This window comes from Lactuca virosa, chromosome 2 (genome assembly GCF_052849685.1).
Source record: "Lactuca virosa cultivar CGN04683 chromosome 2, Lactuca_virosa_CGN04683_v6, whole genome shotgun sequence".
In the NCBI taxonomy this organism is placed as follows: domain Eukaryota; kingdom Viridiplantae; phylum Streptophyta; class Magnoliopsida; order Asterales; family Asteraceae; genus Lactuca; species Lactuca virosa.
In genome coordinates, this window is record NC_136427.1 from 243,783,306 (window position 1) to 243,799,876 (window position 16,571).

The 16,571-nt window shown below is 36.9% G+C and overlaps 1 protein-coding gene across 1 annotated transcript; it reads right to left on the reverse strand.

Annotated features, from left to right (window-relative positions):
• Positions 1–11,420: 11,420 nt before the first annotated feature.
• LOC145158357 (uncharacterized) lies at positions 11,421–13,239 on the reverse strand. The gene is made up of 3 exons (XM_079077268.1): positions 12,909–13,239; positions 11,822–12,845; positions 11,421–11,463 (listed from the first exon to the last, which is right to left on the reverse strand). The coding sequence occupies exons 1-3, from the start codon at positions 13,237–13,239 to the stop codon at positions 11,421–11,423; spliced, it is 1,398 nt and encodes a 465-aa protein (XP_078933394.1).
• Positions 13,240–16,571: the final 3,332 nt, after the last annotated feature.

The following is a 16,571-nucleotide window of genomic DNA, read 5'->3' on the forward strand; positions in this document are numbered from 1 at the left end:
TAGTGAACACTTAGTTCAAAAAAACCTATAGGTTGCGAGCCTTCTAGCGTTCCACTGGACTGTCTAGAATAGTCTCTGTAACATCCCGTTATTTTCTGTTTGTAAAGTCAACTCTAGTCAACCAAAGTCAAACGAGGGTCAACTAAGGTCCTTTTTATTGTTTGGGTTTTTATTTAGGTTATAATAATAACCTTTACTTGTTAAAATCCTTAAAATAATTACAATTGAATTTAGAAGGAAAAGATTTAAAAACCGAGAAACTTCGCATCTTATTCCTTCGCTTCGGACCGCAAACGCTTCGGGTCGGAAAAGGTTTACGACCGTATACTCCTCTGTGACAACCCGAAATTTCTATTCTGTACAACCATTCACTTCAATAGAAGTCAGAACTGTTTCTGCTAACTGTTAAGCTTTTTGGAGTCAATTTGAGTGTTTTAAAGCTTAGTACTTGAAGAGATAACAGGAGAGAGGATACTCTAGGGTTTATTGTGCTTCAATAAAGTCTCAAAACTCCAAGAGTTTGGAGTTTACGGCCCAAACATGGTGTTTACGGCCGTAAACCCCAAGGGGTATAAATATGACACTTAGTCATATTTATCACTTTTTCACACTTTCAAGAACTAGAACATCAAAATCCTCTCAAGTATCATCCGATTTTCCTTCTTGATCTTCAACTTTGTAAGTGTTTCTTGCCCTAATTAGTTGATATCTTACTTGATCTAGTGATCTTACATGATTTCATCCGTGAAATCATTCCATTTCTGTAGATCTTCAAGTGTTCTTAGTTTCACCAAGAACACCAAGAACACACACTAGTGTTCTTGGACTTTTAACACCCTTTCAAGCTCCTTTATTGTAAGTACTCTTACCCTAGTGTGTTATAAGGCTTGTTACACTTGTTAAACAACTAGAAAACACAAAGAAACACAAGATCAAAGGTGTTTACGGTCCAGACATGTTCTTGGACCGTAAACCCTAATGAAAGGGCCATTGTGTGTCCTAGTCCCTTACCAAGCCTTGGATACTAGTCTAGATCACATACTTGAAGTGTATAGGACCTTAAACATCGAAACGACCAAGAACCATTAGAGTTTACGGCCGTAAACTCATGGAGAAATGGTCAGTGGCCGTAAACTCTATAAAGGGGTGAAATGGTGCCCCAATCACTTCCTAAGGCTTAGACTTGAAGATATGATGCTACTTTATGACATATAAGACCTCAAAACACGAAATGGTAGAGTTACCATGAGTTTACGGCCGTAAACTCATGGGTTTACGACCGTAAACTCCAAGGGAGTTGGTCCCAAAACCGTAAACTCATAAAGAGTTTACCCTTGGACCCTAAACTCAAAAGCCAAGTCCTACAACCCTTAGATGCAATCCTTAGTACTTATAACCCTTGAATCAAGGTGTTTTTCATGTCCTAGGGTGTCTTAACTTGATTAATTAGTTGTTAAATGACTAATTGGATACATATATGTGTTATTATATGTTAACTAGGATCCTTGTGTGTGTTCAAGTCTTCACTTGACACTTAGCATCCTATACCATCCGTTCATCCAAACCACTCACTACAGGTGAGTTCATACCCCTTAATTAACCTTTTAAATGTTTTTAAATGCTTTTATGGGGGGGGGATACAAGTTGATCTATTTTAGTTATTATATCAATCACATGTGATTAATAACTACCAGACTAGTGGATTTCTTACTTTTCAAACTGTGTTATCAAACAAACTACTTCAAACTGTTTTACAAACTCTTTTGCATATCAAATGCTTTTATCAAACTCTCTTACATGTCAAATACTTTTATTAAACTCTTTTAAACTTATATTCTGTTAATTGTGTATGCATATAGATATAGTTATATAAGTAGGATTGAAAGAACTTAGGACTGATAGCTCACTATACCTCATGTTCCTCGTTTGGTTGTGGACTTAGGGTATCGGTTGTTTGTCCGAAGGTCGTTTGAATCCTAGTTATATATTATGTATATGTATATAGATATAAAAGTTCCTTCTTTCTATTCAATACCTTTGGGTAGCAAAGGTATACAAACATGTTCATACATGCAAACAACATTACTAGTAAACTATGATAGGCATAGTTTAGGAAGTTACTAATACTATTACTAGAACAACGAAACATACAAGGAGTCAGTTCATACATACATACTAGACAGAGAAAGAACACACAATACAGCTAGTACACACTATACATTACAATACAACTAGTACACACTATACATTACAATACAGCTAGTACATACTATACGTTATACTAGGGAACATACTATTGTGCAAAACAGAGAGAACATACATACATACTAGACAGAGAGAGAACATACAATACAGCTAGTACATACAATACATATACAAGTACATTACACAGTTATGTGAGCCACGTAACGGGGCATGACATCACCTGTCATGGCTCGTTTTGTATCCAGAATCTCCTTAAATGGAGAGCGTTGAGTTTGTGTATAGATCTATACTGGATTGACCATCCTACACCTTGCTGCTCGCTACAGTGGGACTTGCAAGTCTACGGGTGCCAAACGTCATTCCTTCCGACGTCTTACATCGTCGTGTTACTAGTCGGTAGTATGGTACAGGCCGATCACATAAAACTTTAAATGACAAATGGTTTAAGGTAGTTAGTACATCAGTAGTTACTTAATACAATACTACAGTACTATTTTATTTCCCCATTGCATTCACTTTGTGATCTTTACACAAAGAACAGTAATGCAAAAACTATATTTTTGGTTAATGATAGTCAGATTTGGGAAAATACATACTCTTACAAGAGTCTTACATACAAACAGTTGATGCCTTGGTAGAAGGCTACTTTTAGTAGAAAAACATAGGGTTTTCTAGAAGATTCAAACATTTTACAAACATTCACAAACTTTTACAAACTTACACATCACATACTTACAAACACTTTCATACAAGCACAGACACTAAAATACTTATGATCTCACCAGCTTTAAAGTTGATACTCTCTTTCAAAATAACTTGTATTCTCAGGTCACTTGTAGACAGGTACCGGTGCCAAGTTTTGAGAAGAAGGAGCTCGTTCAAGACTCCTCTTTTATTTTGATTCATATTTTTGGTGTCTATAAACTTGACAGAACACACTTGTATTAAAATTATATTATTAATGTAATGGATGATGTTGTTTCTTGTTTACTACTATTCATTGTTGTGATACTGTACATGACGTCCTCCACCCCCGAATGATTCTGCCGTTCCGGTTTTGGGGTGTGACATCCTCAGACCGTACACTCCTCGCAGCCGTAAACCCTCGCAGCCGTGAACGAGGCCGTGAACGGCTTCGGCCGTAAACTCTTCAGATCTTATCTTCTCGGAACCCGAACCTTATCGCATTAGGACATGTTCTTGGTCGTAAACTCTAACCGACCTCGGACCGTAAATGAGGTTCACGACCGTAAACCCTCGGACCGTGAACCCTCGTACATATATATAGATTTCCTTCATTTTTCCTTCATTTCTCACATCTTCCAGCCACGAACTCTCAAATTCTCTCAAGTATCATCCACCAAGAACATCATATCTCCTCAAGAACACACCAAGATCATCCTTGTTCATCTTATTCAAGTGATTAAACACTAGTTCATCACATAATTTAATAGGTATCAATTCTTGATCTTGTTATCACTTCAAGAACACCCTTCCATCTTCAATTATTAGGCTAAAATCCATTTATTTTACTAGTTTTCACGAAGAACGCGAATAACACGTGAAGAACACGAAGAACAAGCACCTCAAAACCTTTGAATCTTCTTAGAATCTGGTCTAGGATCATCAAGTATTCTTCATCCTTCAAGAACACTCTTGGCCGTAAACTCTCCTGGCCGTAAACTCATTTCAGCCTCCAATCTAGCTTCAAACACTTCAATTTGTAAGTTATACTTACAAATTAGTCCAGTTTCTAATCATTCCTATGGTTATTTTAGTTAATTGGATGCATATCTGCTATACAAATCATCATTTGAGTCACCTACAAAAGGTGAGTTCATACCCCCGTATTTTCATAGTTTTTACTGTTTTAGGGGGGGGGGGGATACAAGTCTAACACAAACATTTTGTGTTATAAACAAAAGGTTTCAAATATCATAACAAAATGGATTTCAATTATCATCAATTCAATTGGTTTTCAAAGATTGTGTTAAAATGACATTAAATCACCAAAAGTATTTCAAAATATTAAACTTCTTTTAAATATTTTTATAAACTAAATGTTTTCCCCAGAAATCATATATATATATATATATATATATATATATATATATATATATATATATAAGATTTAAAAGGCTTAAGACTGATAACCCACTTTGGTTCATTTTCCTTGTTTGGATGTGGGATTATAAGTATCTATTATTTCTCCGAGTGTCATTTAAATTTTACTTATATATATTTGTATATGTATATAAGTATAAAAGCTATTTCATTCAGTTCAAATACCCTTTGTAACATGTTGAGCAAGGGGTTGCATTCATGAATACTCAGTATCAATTCAGAAAGTACATATAAATTATAATGGGTATAATTTATGATTCACAGAACATTTATTCACGATTCGAGTATACTAAAGTACATTGTTTTACAAGAACAAAGGTTTGATTCAAAACTAATCAAGAGTACACATCTTTCATATACATGTTAAGAATACTAATTCAAGAACATACTGTCAATCATTTATTTCAGAATGATTGGGTTTTCATAACTATTATACATGTAACGTTTATATGCTTTTTATGAGTCATTTGATACAAGTTGTTTAATTCATTTAAACAATATAGTTAAAGTCCTGACATTATAAGCAAAATCTCCAGCCGGGGATCGAAACAATGTGTGCATAGAACTATATTGGGATTAACTAAAGTCAGGTATACACACCTACGAGTGACAGTTGTTATCAACAGTTTTAACGCATTCATAGCGTTGGGTCAGGCCATCTAGTCAGTATGGTTATGATAACTCATTAAAAAGATATTAACAATATGTTAGTGTATAATTACCTAAACATAACTACATTTTCAAAGTACTAAGTTTTACAAGATACAATTTACAGTATTTCATTACAGTTAACATTAACAGCTGGTGGAACCAGGCATACTCACAGTTACAAGTTTTACATAAAGGAATACAAATACAGAACATTGGTTTACAAACAGAACGGTTTTATGAGATTAAAACTACTTTTCATATACAGCAGAAAATATAGAATTTTCTGGAATAGTTTACATATTCAAGAAACAAAAACATACTTTCAAACATAAATACTTATGCACTAACTCAACTTTATGTTGATACTCTATTTTCAAATTACTTGTATTCTCAGGGAACCAGTAGACAGGTACTCCCCGAGCTTTTGAGAAGATGGAGCTATTTTGAGTCTTGTCTTCTTCTTTTGTATAACTATTTTGGTTTCAATATACAATGATGGAACACATGTAAATACTTATACTTTTTAAATACAATGGTTGTTTGTACTTTCATTACTATAATGCATGTGTTGTGAAACTACAAATGAAGTCATCCACCCCCGGACGTTTCCGCTGTCGGGTTTGGGGGTGTAACAGTCTGTGGTCGTCATCTATATTCCGATAGATGACTGGATCATCTTAGACATCGAGGCATCTCATTATTTATTTCATCGTCTATATCATCTACCCATCTTTACCCATCATAAATATAGGTATAAAATACATATACAGTTTAAAACAAATAAAACATGTATATTTTGTTCATACAACATATATATCAAGAACACAGATAATATGCACACATAGTACGTAATATATATTTAATACTTCATATCTATGTGTAAGTTGAAAGTAACTATGCACTGAGTTGTTAAAGTGATGATTCCCAACTCGGGCAACGCTTCACTTCTAACAATTCTATTTTCCTTCGACGAAACCTACTATCATTACCGCTAGATTTTAGTCTAATATTTATTGCGACTATTTACAAACAATGTTGTTTTGTAAGTGTTAAAAAATACTTTTCAACTACTATGTACAGACAGGGGCCATACATGAAACACCAGAGGGCAGGACCATATTGGCAGTATAGCTGTTCTGAAATCCAACAACCCTAAACGTCCCTTCAAACCAGATTCCCCGTACCGCGAGTAGTTAAAAGAGATTATTAAAACACTTTGTATGTTATATTTTATAATATATATTGTTTATAAGTTCATAATAACGATAATAAACTTAAACATAAGCTATACTTAAAGTATGGTAAGCATAACTTACTTATAAGAGGGTTTGGCTAGGTACCGCCTCTGCGGGGGCAGAACTTCCGTGCCGAAAGCTCTTCTTCTCGGAGCCTTCTGGCACTCCAGGACTTGCCTCTTAGCACATGGGAAGTACTAAGGTTTGTGAGGGGTTTAGAGAGAAGTTAGAGAGAGAGAGAGAAAAAAAAGGCTAAGGTGCGAAGAAAATGAGTGAACCTCACATGCTATTTATAGGAGGCTGATCCTCGGTTACGCTAGGCATTCCTCGGAGGTACATTGTGCGTACGAGGGCTACGCTGTGCGTACGAGGGGGCAGGTGTCGCCTCCGGATGCGAGACCGTGGAGAGGAAGCAAGGGTCCAAATTTTGCCACGTCACCCTCCTCGCAACAACTTACTTTCGACATCTAAATTCCGTAACTTTCGCATACGAGCTCCGTTTTCGACGTTATTTATATCCACGCGTAGGTGGCGACATGCTCTACAACTTTCGCTTAGACTCTGTTGATAAATTTTGAATTTATTTTTAAAGTTATATTTTAATAGGCCTGGATAGGTAAAGTCCGTTAAAAATTCATAACTTCGTCATACGACGTCCGTTTTCGCCTGTCTTTTTATCATCGAGCTCTTATTAACGAGATTTTAGATTCTTGTTTAGATCGTGTCAGCAAAAAGTCGTTCGATCTAAAATTTGAATTTCGGGTTGTGCACTACTATGCTAAATATTTGAAAAATCATAACTTCTTCATACGAAGTTAGATTTGGACATTCTTTTTATGCACGTGCTCGGTTTAACCTATAATATGAATTTTGTTTAGATCTCTAAGGCTAAAAAGTACTTTATCGCAAACTCACTTTTTACAATTCCCGGTGTCGTGCCGGTTTTGCCGCAAAACTTTGACAGGCCATAACTTCTTCGTTATAAGTCAGATTTTAGCGTTCCTTATATCCCCGAAATCCTTGTTACGACCACTACAACTTTCTTTATAAATATTGGGTTTATCTATTATTTTATTTTTGACACTTATTTTTATTATTATTTTATTACATCGTGAATAACAATTATAATGCACATACAATCACATAATTCACATAATACTCAAATAATTCATCTTCATTACTTCAAAATAGGTTACAATTGTTGACCCTAAGTATTTCATTGTTATGATAATGCTTAGCCTAGAAACACGGGCGTTACAATTCTCTCATCCTTAGGATGATTCCGTCCCGGAATCATGCATCAACAAACAGATGTGGACAGCGACTCATCATGTCACTCTCTGTTTCCCAGGTGAGGTTTGGCCCATTCATATGTTTCCATTGCACTAGCACCAAGTCGGCCATCTTGCGTCGCAACTTCTTTATCTTACGACCAACAATTGCCTTAGGCTCTTCAATTAGCCTCCTATTTTCATCAATCCTTAACTCCGAAAGTAGATATATATCGGGAACTTCTCCCGTAAATTTCCTCAAATAACACACATGGAAAGTGTTATGAATACCATCTAGTTCTTCTGGAAATTCCAGCTTGTAAGTTTGGTTCCCAATCCTCTGAAGAACCTTGAGTGGTGCAATAAACCTTGGACTCAACTTTCCTCTCTTTCCAAATCGTATAAGTCCCTTCCACGGTGAGATTTTGAGCAACACCGAATCTCCAACTTCAAATGTCATCGGTCGTCGCTTCTTGTCAGCATAGATCTTTTGGCGATCTTGAGCTGCCAACATCCTTTCTCTAATCACTTTTAGCTTTTCAGCAGTTTGATGGACTACCTCGGGGCCCATAAACTTCTTTTCTCCAGCCTCAAGACAACAAGACGGCGTATGACACTTCTGCCCGTACAAGCCTTGATAAGGTGCCATCTTAATGCTCGAATGGTAACTACTATCGTAGGAAAATTCTACCAGGGGTAAATGCTCATCCCGGTTACCTTGAAATTCTAGGGTACATGCTCTTAGCATATCATCCAGTGTTTGAATCGTTCTTTCGCTCTGACCACCAGTCTGCGGATGGTAGGCTATACTTAAACACAACTTTGTACCCATTTCCTCTTGCAGACTCCTCTAAAACCTTGATGTGAAACGACTATCACGATCTGATACAATCATTAAGGGTACACCGTGAAGTCTTACTACTTCCTACACGTAAGCATTTGCAAGCTTATCCATATACCACCTCACATTGGCTGCTATGAAGTGTGCACTCTTTGTGAATTAATCCACGACTACCCAAATCATGTTGTGACCATTCTTCGTCCTGGGCAGTTTAGTCACGTAATCCATGGTGATGTCTTTCCATTTACCCATGGGTATAGGTAAAGGTTCTAAACTCCCATACGGTTTCTGATGTTGTGCTTTAACTCTTGCACATGTTGCACACTCTGCCACATACTTTTCAACATTGAGCTTCATCGTCGGCCACCAGTAGTAAGGTTTCAAATCCCTCTACATCTTAGTGCTGCCGGGATGAATCGAGTACATGGTCTTGTGAGCTTTTTCCATCAGAAGATCTCTCATTCCTCCTATCTTAGGCACCCAAATCCTATCTTGGAATACCTTCAATCCTTGACTATTTGTACTGAATACTAACATTTTGCCTAAACTTCTTCCTTTCGGTCATTTTTCTCTAAAGATTCTTCCTAAGCTTTCTTGATGCTTTCCACAATCGTTGAGACAACTTCTATTCTTAACGATCTTGTCCTTTTTCTTTCCATGTTTACTTTTCGACTTAGAGCATTGGCTACGACCTTTGCTTTACCAAGGTGGTAAAATATCTCGCATTCGTAATCTTTGAGTAACTCTAGCCAGTTTCATTGCCTCATATTCAATTCTTTTTTTTATCAAAGAGATACTGGAGACTTTTATGATCAGTGAAGAGTTTTGACTTTGTGCCATAAAGATAATGCCTCCATATCTTTAATGCGAATACTACCGCTGCAAACTCCAGATCACGAGTGGGGTATTTCTTCTCGTGCTCTTTCAATTGTCGAGATGAATATGCGATCACCTTATCTCTCTAGGTTAGAACACAACCTAACCCAACTCCAGATGCATCGCTATTGACTGGTCTTCAACTCTGTCAGGTAAAGAAAGAATTGGTGCTTCACACAACTTCTTCTTTAATTTCTCGAATGCTTCTTCATGTTTCTCACTCCATGTATGATTAGCTCCTTTATGGGACAAAGCTGTTAATGGAGAAACTATCAAAGAAAATCCTTGGATAAAACTTCGGTAATATCCTGCTAATCCCAAAAAGCTTCGAATCGCCACGGGACTTTTTGGTCTTTCCCATTTCATCACAACTTTGATCTTTGCTGGGTCAACCATTATTCCTTCTTGGTTAACCACATGACCCAAGAATTGGACTTCTCGAATCCCGAAATCACATTTAGAGAACTTTTCATTCAACTTCTCCTTATTTAGAACTTCTAATACTTCTCACAGGTGCTTGCCATATTCCTGCTGGCTCTTTGAGTAAATCAGAATGTCATCTATGAACACTATCATTGATTTATCAAGGAATGGTTTACAAACCATGTTCATCAAATCCATAAATGTTGCTGGAGCATTGGTTATTCCAAATGACATAACCAAGAACTCATAGTGTCTGTATCTCGTTCTGAATGTGGTCTTCTCAATATCTTTTTCTCTCACTTTCAGCTGATGATATCCTGACCTAAGATCAATCTTTGAGAAATAGCTCGAACCTTGCAGCTGATCGAATAGGTCGTCAATCCTTGCTAATGGGTACTTGTTATTTACCAGTTGCCTTATTCAGCTCTCTATAGTCTATTCACATCCTCATGCTTCCATCCTTCTTCTTTACGAATAACACCGGAGCTCCCCAGCGTGATGAACTAGGTCTAATGAAACTGTTGTCCAACAACTCCTGAAGTTGCATCATAAGCTCATTCATCTCTGTCGGTGCTAATCGGTATGATGCTTTCGCTATTGGTATTGATCCTGGCAACAAGTCTATTCGAAACTCTACTTGTCTATCAGGGGGAAATGTAGGAAGATCTTCGGGAAAGACTTCTAGAAAGTCACACACCACTCGTATTCTATGTATCTCTTTCTTCTCCTTCTTTGCATCAATCACAAATGCCAAGTATGATGTGCATCCTTTATACAAACATTTTCTGGCTTTTATCAGGGAAATGATTCCAGAATTATCTATGCGTTTGTCCCCGTACACCATAAATGACTCTTTTCTAGGTGTGTTTACTCCCACCATCTTCTTCCTGCATAGTATCTCGACATTGTTTTCACTAAGCCAATCCATTCCCATCACGATGTCGAAACCGTTCAACTCAATGGGCAACAAATCATCGTTTTATTCCCATTCAAGTCGATGATGATTTTTTTAATGCAATCTCTAACAGGTATGAATTTGCCACTGGCAACTTCTACAACTAGAGCATTATCAAGTTTATCTACAGAAAATGCTAGTCTTCCACCAAATTTATGCGATATAAATGAGCAATTTTCTCTCGAATCAAACAAAATATTGGCAGGCAATCCATTTACAAGAAAGGTACCTGAAGCGACATCTTCTTCATTATTATTTTATTACATCGTTATATCCCCCAAATCCTTGTTATGGCCACTACAACTTTCTTTGTAGATATTGGGTCTATCTATTATGTTATTTTTCATACTTATTTTTATTATTATTTTATTACATCGTTAATAGCGATTATAATGCACATAAAATCACATAATTCACATAATACTCAAATAATTCCTCTTCATTACTTCAAAATAGGTTACAATTGTTGATCCTACTATTACATTGTTATGATAATGCTTAGCCTATAAACACGGGCATTACAACGCTGAGGTGAAATCAGCGTGAACAACCCTTTCTCACATAAAAATAACACAAATCTCAGAAAACAAAGAGAGAGTCACTAAGACAACACTAAAAAGGTTCCATTCATTATGATCCCTAAAGGAAAAGAATGTGGGCTAGTTGTCTCCTTGAAGACGCCTTTGGATCTTCGAGGGGATGAAGTTGTAGTGACATCGTCAATAGAAATTAATCGTTCCAGATCACTTAACTTTATCTCATCTCATTGAAACAAAAATAGTTTGTTCAAGACATAGGTGATATGTGTCCAGAAGAACATCCTTTGGCATAATTGTTCCCTATCTGTTCTTATCAGCCTGAGCACCAGTGTCGTTGTGAGAGCTGTTGGTGATGAAGGAAATATGTAGAGTCAGCGTCAATGGGCTTTCACAAGGGGAGTGATGCATTCAAGGAATGAAACTCTGATTCCTTCAAAGTATATCAGTCAGAGAAGGTCACTATTGAAGGAGAAGATCATGTGGGAAATGTTAGTAGAAAAGGAAGGTGTATTCACAATGTATACTTATTTGGTAAGGAATAAAAAAAATTTAAATGCAAACAAACCAAAATAAATTAAACATATAGAAACTTATGTTCAAAGATTTAAAAGTAGCAAATCATAAAACAAAAATAAAGTATCAGCCTCAAAATCAACAAATCAAACCATATAAATATCGTTCTCACTGAGAGCAGAAAGCACGTTTTTTTTTCAGAATCAAACAGTTTTCCCTCATGACGGTTGAAAATAACTTTGTAGCCGATGTCACAAAGTTTAGTGATGTAGATGAAGTTGCATTTGAGTCTTTCTACATAGAAAACATCCTTCAGCTTAATTTTCATGCACTCAAAAGTTCCAACACCTGTAACAGCTTTTCCATTATTGTCACCAAACGTCACCATTGGACCATCTTTCTTTGCAAAGGTTTTTAGGAGGGACTTGTAACCGGTCAAGTGTCTAGAGCTTCCACTAGCTAGGAACCAAGTTTGAACTAGATTTGGACTTGATTTATTGTCAGCGTGAGAACCATCACCGTCACATATACCATCAGCGGAATCATTTACAAGTGTCATGAGACCCTTAATATTCAGCGCATCATCTTCAGATGTCTCCTCTTCATCCACCCATTCTTCGTGATCCTCCAGTTTTGCAATGAATGCCTTTGGTAGAAAGATGTTTTCTTTCTTCATATGAGTCACTAGCTTCTTGTACAAGACTTCATAGTTCTCAGGACTATGTACTTCTTTCTTCTCCTTGCAATCCCTGGAAAAACGACTAGGACTCCCACAATTAAAGTAATTACCTGAGATTTTCTTCTCTGAAGTGGATTTTTTCACTAAGTTGCTTCCCTTGAATTGAGCTCTTCTAACCCCGTTTTCCCAACTTTCTTCATACCGCTTGACGATAAGTGCAGCGCTAGCGACAAGCTCCTCAGTGAGATTTTCATCACTTTGTTCACCCTTATCTGAATTGTCTGATTCACTGATGTGCTTTATTGTTTCCTTTCGAGACATTAGGGAAACTGAATTTTCCTTGATTGAGTCCTTCATGATTTCCTTACGAAGAGCATTGGTATCTTCATAATTTCGCAAATTACCGAACAAAAAATTCAGATCCATGGAATCGATCTTCTCACCGTTCTTAAGAGCATCAGCGTGATGTTCCCATCTCTTTCCAATAGAGTTGAGAAGCTTTACAAGCAACTGTGATAAGTGCTTAACGATTCCTAGCATGCGCATATGATTAACCAAACAATTAAACCTATTGAAGGTTTAAGTAAGGGATTCACCTTGTTGAGCAAAGAAATGCTCGTATATTCGATTAAGATTGTTAATGGTCGTAGCCTGGACTTCCATAATGCCTTCATAAGCCACCATCAACGTGTCCATCATCTCTTGGGCTGATTCACTATTCTGTACGAGATGATACACATGGTATGGAAGAGAATTCCCAATAGAGGCCCTGGCTTTTACATCAAGACTGAGCAGTCTTTTATCATCGTCATCATAACTTATTGCTAGCTTTTGCTTCAGAGGGCCAACGATAGCGTTGTTTTCTACAATATTTTTCATCTCATAGTCAGTGGTTTCAAGAACCACCATGGCCTTGGTTTTCCACATGGCAAAGTGTTAATGCAAAAAAAGGTGACCCTTTTAAACTTAGGTCATCCGCAATCATCTTTGTCTACCGCAACTTGTTCTTTTGCTACCGCAACTCTTTTCCCTACCATAGTTATTCCTTTGCTACCGCAATCAAAGAAGTGAACCGCAATGAAGACTTATGTTACGTACTGACTTAGTGTGATACCATCTATTTATCCAATAGACCTTGCATGACCATATTAGTCAGTAGTTTATCAATTGTTTATTCTTCATTTAAGTTTTCAAGGCTCTATAAATAGAGTCCTCATGTTTTGTATCAAACACTTCTCACCTCTTACCACTTCTCTACTACGATCTTTTGATCCTCTTTGAAATATAAAGATCATTTTCTTATATCTCTATCTTACTGATCATCATCGAAGATCCTCTTCACTTTAAACTGATCTCACATACTAACTCGTGTTTGAGTGCAAACCGTGTTACGAATCAGTCTCGTGTTTACTTGATATAACTTGTCATTTATATTTCCTTTACATTTCAGCACTTTACATTTGCGCAACTAACAATCTAACTAATCTAACTTATTATTGTTGAGCTTTCATGATCCTTTGAGATTAACTTATTCTGCAACTATAATCTTGTACTAACGTTTGTTCAAGTGTTTCCCAAAGTTCTTCTATCAACAATAGATATCTGAGGCAAAGTGGTTTCTTTTCAAACGAAACTTTGATTTTGAAAAGCCTTCTATACCACTGAAGCCCATTTTTAAAAAAAAATCATAACAAAAAACAAAGGAAATGGAACAAGCTTTATCACTTAACGTTTCCAACAGTGTTGATGGTTCTAACCAAGCCCTAATACTCGTTGCAAGCGAATATCACCACTGGTCTCAAAGAATGGAGAGGTATATGAAAAGACTTGGTAGATATGTATGGAGATCTGTAGAAGAAGGATCTCATGTTCCTATTCTCACTCATGTCCAAGTTGATGGTGCTGAAGCTAGACTAGGTGGAGGTCAGGTTGGAATGAATTGTCCCACTAAAGATGATCTTGATAAGATGGAAAGTGATGTTGTAGCTTTCTATGAAATCTCATGTGGAGTGGCCCCAGACAACTTTGACATCATCATCAACTGCAAATCAGCCAAAGAAATCTGGGATGTTCTCAAAAACTTGTATGAAGGTTCCGAGCAAGCTCAAGACAAGAAACTCACCACTGCCCTCAACGAGTTTAGCAACTTCAAAGCTCATCCAGGTGAAAGTCTTGAAGACTCATTCAAAAGACTCAATCTTATTGTCACAATGTTGTCAAACGTCGACACCGTCCGAAGCAATCATGAAACAAACCTTCAGTTTCTTAATGAATTGGGTAAGCACTGGACTACTGCAAATATGATAGTCCAAGGAGATAGAAAAATTCACACACTATCTCTCTTCAAGTTGTATGGTGAACTTCAGGCACAAGAATCAACAGTGCTAAAAGATTATGCAGACTTTGGAGGTCCACTTGCCCTCATAGCTCAAACCCATCAAAGAAAAACCATCCAATCATATGAACCTTATCCACTCTCATATGACAACCCACCACAGTCCTATGAAGCTGATACATAATATGATGATGAAGAAGAATTTCAAAATGCCATCGCCCTAGTCAATAGTTTACCAAACCACCCTTCAACCGTAACTTCAATCCGCAGAACAATCATTATCGATATCCCAGAAACCCTCACCAGTCTCCACAACCACAAAACATTCATCAACCCAAAGAGGCACCACAATCCATCAAGGCAACTAACTCCGGTACCTCAACTGAAGTCAAAAATGATGTTATTATCTGTCACAAATGCAACAAAGAAAATCACTTTGCTAAAGACTGCAAAGCCAATGTTGTGAAATATAAAGCCTTCTATCTGAGAATTGATCAGGAGATGGAAGAGAAAGAAAAGGCAAGGGCATATGTAGCCTAAGTAAATAGGGATCATCAAGTGTGGTCTTCCGGAGATGAAGATGAAGATCATAACAACATGAAGGGCAAAGGAAAAATATGCATGGTGGCAACTGCTGATGAGGATGGATCAACAAAGATGGAGAAAAACTACTGCTTCATGGTGAAAGATGGAACTCTAAGCATTATCGAACAGGTAAAAATCATGATCCAATCTAATAATTACAGCATGCATGATTGTCAACCCTTCTTGGACAAAATTAATGACACTTGTGTTGCCGTCCTTTCAGACTATAACAAGGCATTATATGAGAAGAACATAGCGTCCCAATAAATGTTTCATGTGAGAGGACGACTAGAAGAGAAGCGACTTAAAGCTGCCATGTTAGAGAATGACTTAGTATTAGAGAAAGATGATAGGATGTTGTGTGAAACTCAGTTAGGGATAGCCTTAAATCAAAGGGATTTAGCCCAAAAGGAAAATGTACGCTTAAATCTTTTAATCGAAAAGTTGTTTAATGAATGTGAGGCTATTGAAAATCTTGTGAATAATGGGACTACAAATAACACGTACAATTGGGGATGGTCTAATGGGTTTTCAACCGTAAAGGACTCGTCACCTCGATTTAACCAAGACCGTCCATATCTCCCTTCGGATCGAGAGTTTCATTTCTGTGTCAATGACAAAACATTCCCCGAAGACATAAGATGTCACTTTGATAGGCTTCATGAACTGAGTAACAATTGTGTTATTGAGGAAATTCTCCCCGAATCCTCAAATTCCATACTAGTCACTAACACAAATTGTCCCAACTCTCAGTCATCCTCTGATGTAGACGAATAAATTGTTTTGGAAGGACCAGACTTAGCCAATGATTGTCCATATTTACCTTCCTTAAAGTGTCCCGACAAGAATCCATCCTTGACTTATTCTGCGGTAGTCCAGTCATCCTTACCGCAGACTACAGTCAAAAGTAGAGTGACCATTCAACCCATTCATCACGAATTACCAATAGAAAATTTTGAGTATGGTCAATGTTCACAAAACCCTGAACTCTCTAATTCAGATGATTCCAACCCTCGTTTTTCAAAACAGTCAAAATCTTTCAAGGAATACAGTTGAACATTTCTGATTGCGGTTCTCCAAAAACTCACGCAAAATTGGCTATCAATGAGCATGTCAAGTCTCGAAACAAAAAGTGGGATGATAAATACAAAAAGAACTTCAAACATCCAAAGGTTTCAAAACAAAAGAATTTAGAAAAAACCATCAATGACAAAAGTCTTTCTAAAATCACTGCAGTCAAAGAATCAGACAAAAAGGAGTGTACAATAACAAAAAAAATTTCAAACTCTCCTGCAAAATCCCAAAAGAAAGTCACATCTTTTCAAAGGTATATTTTTCA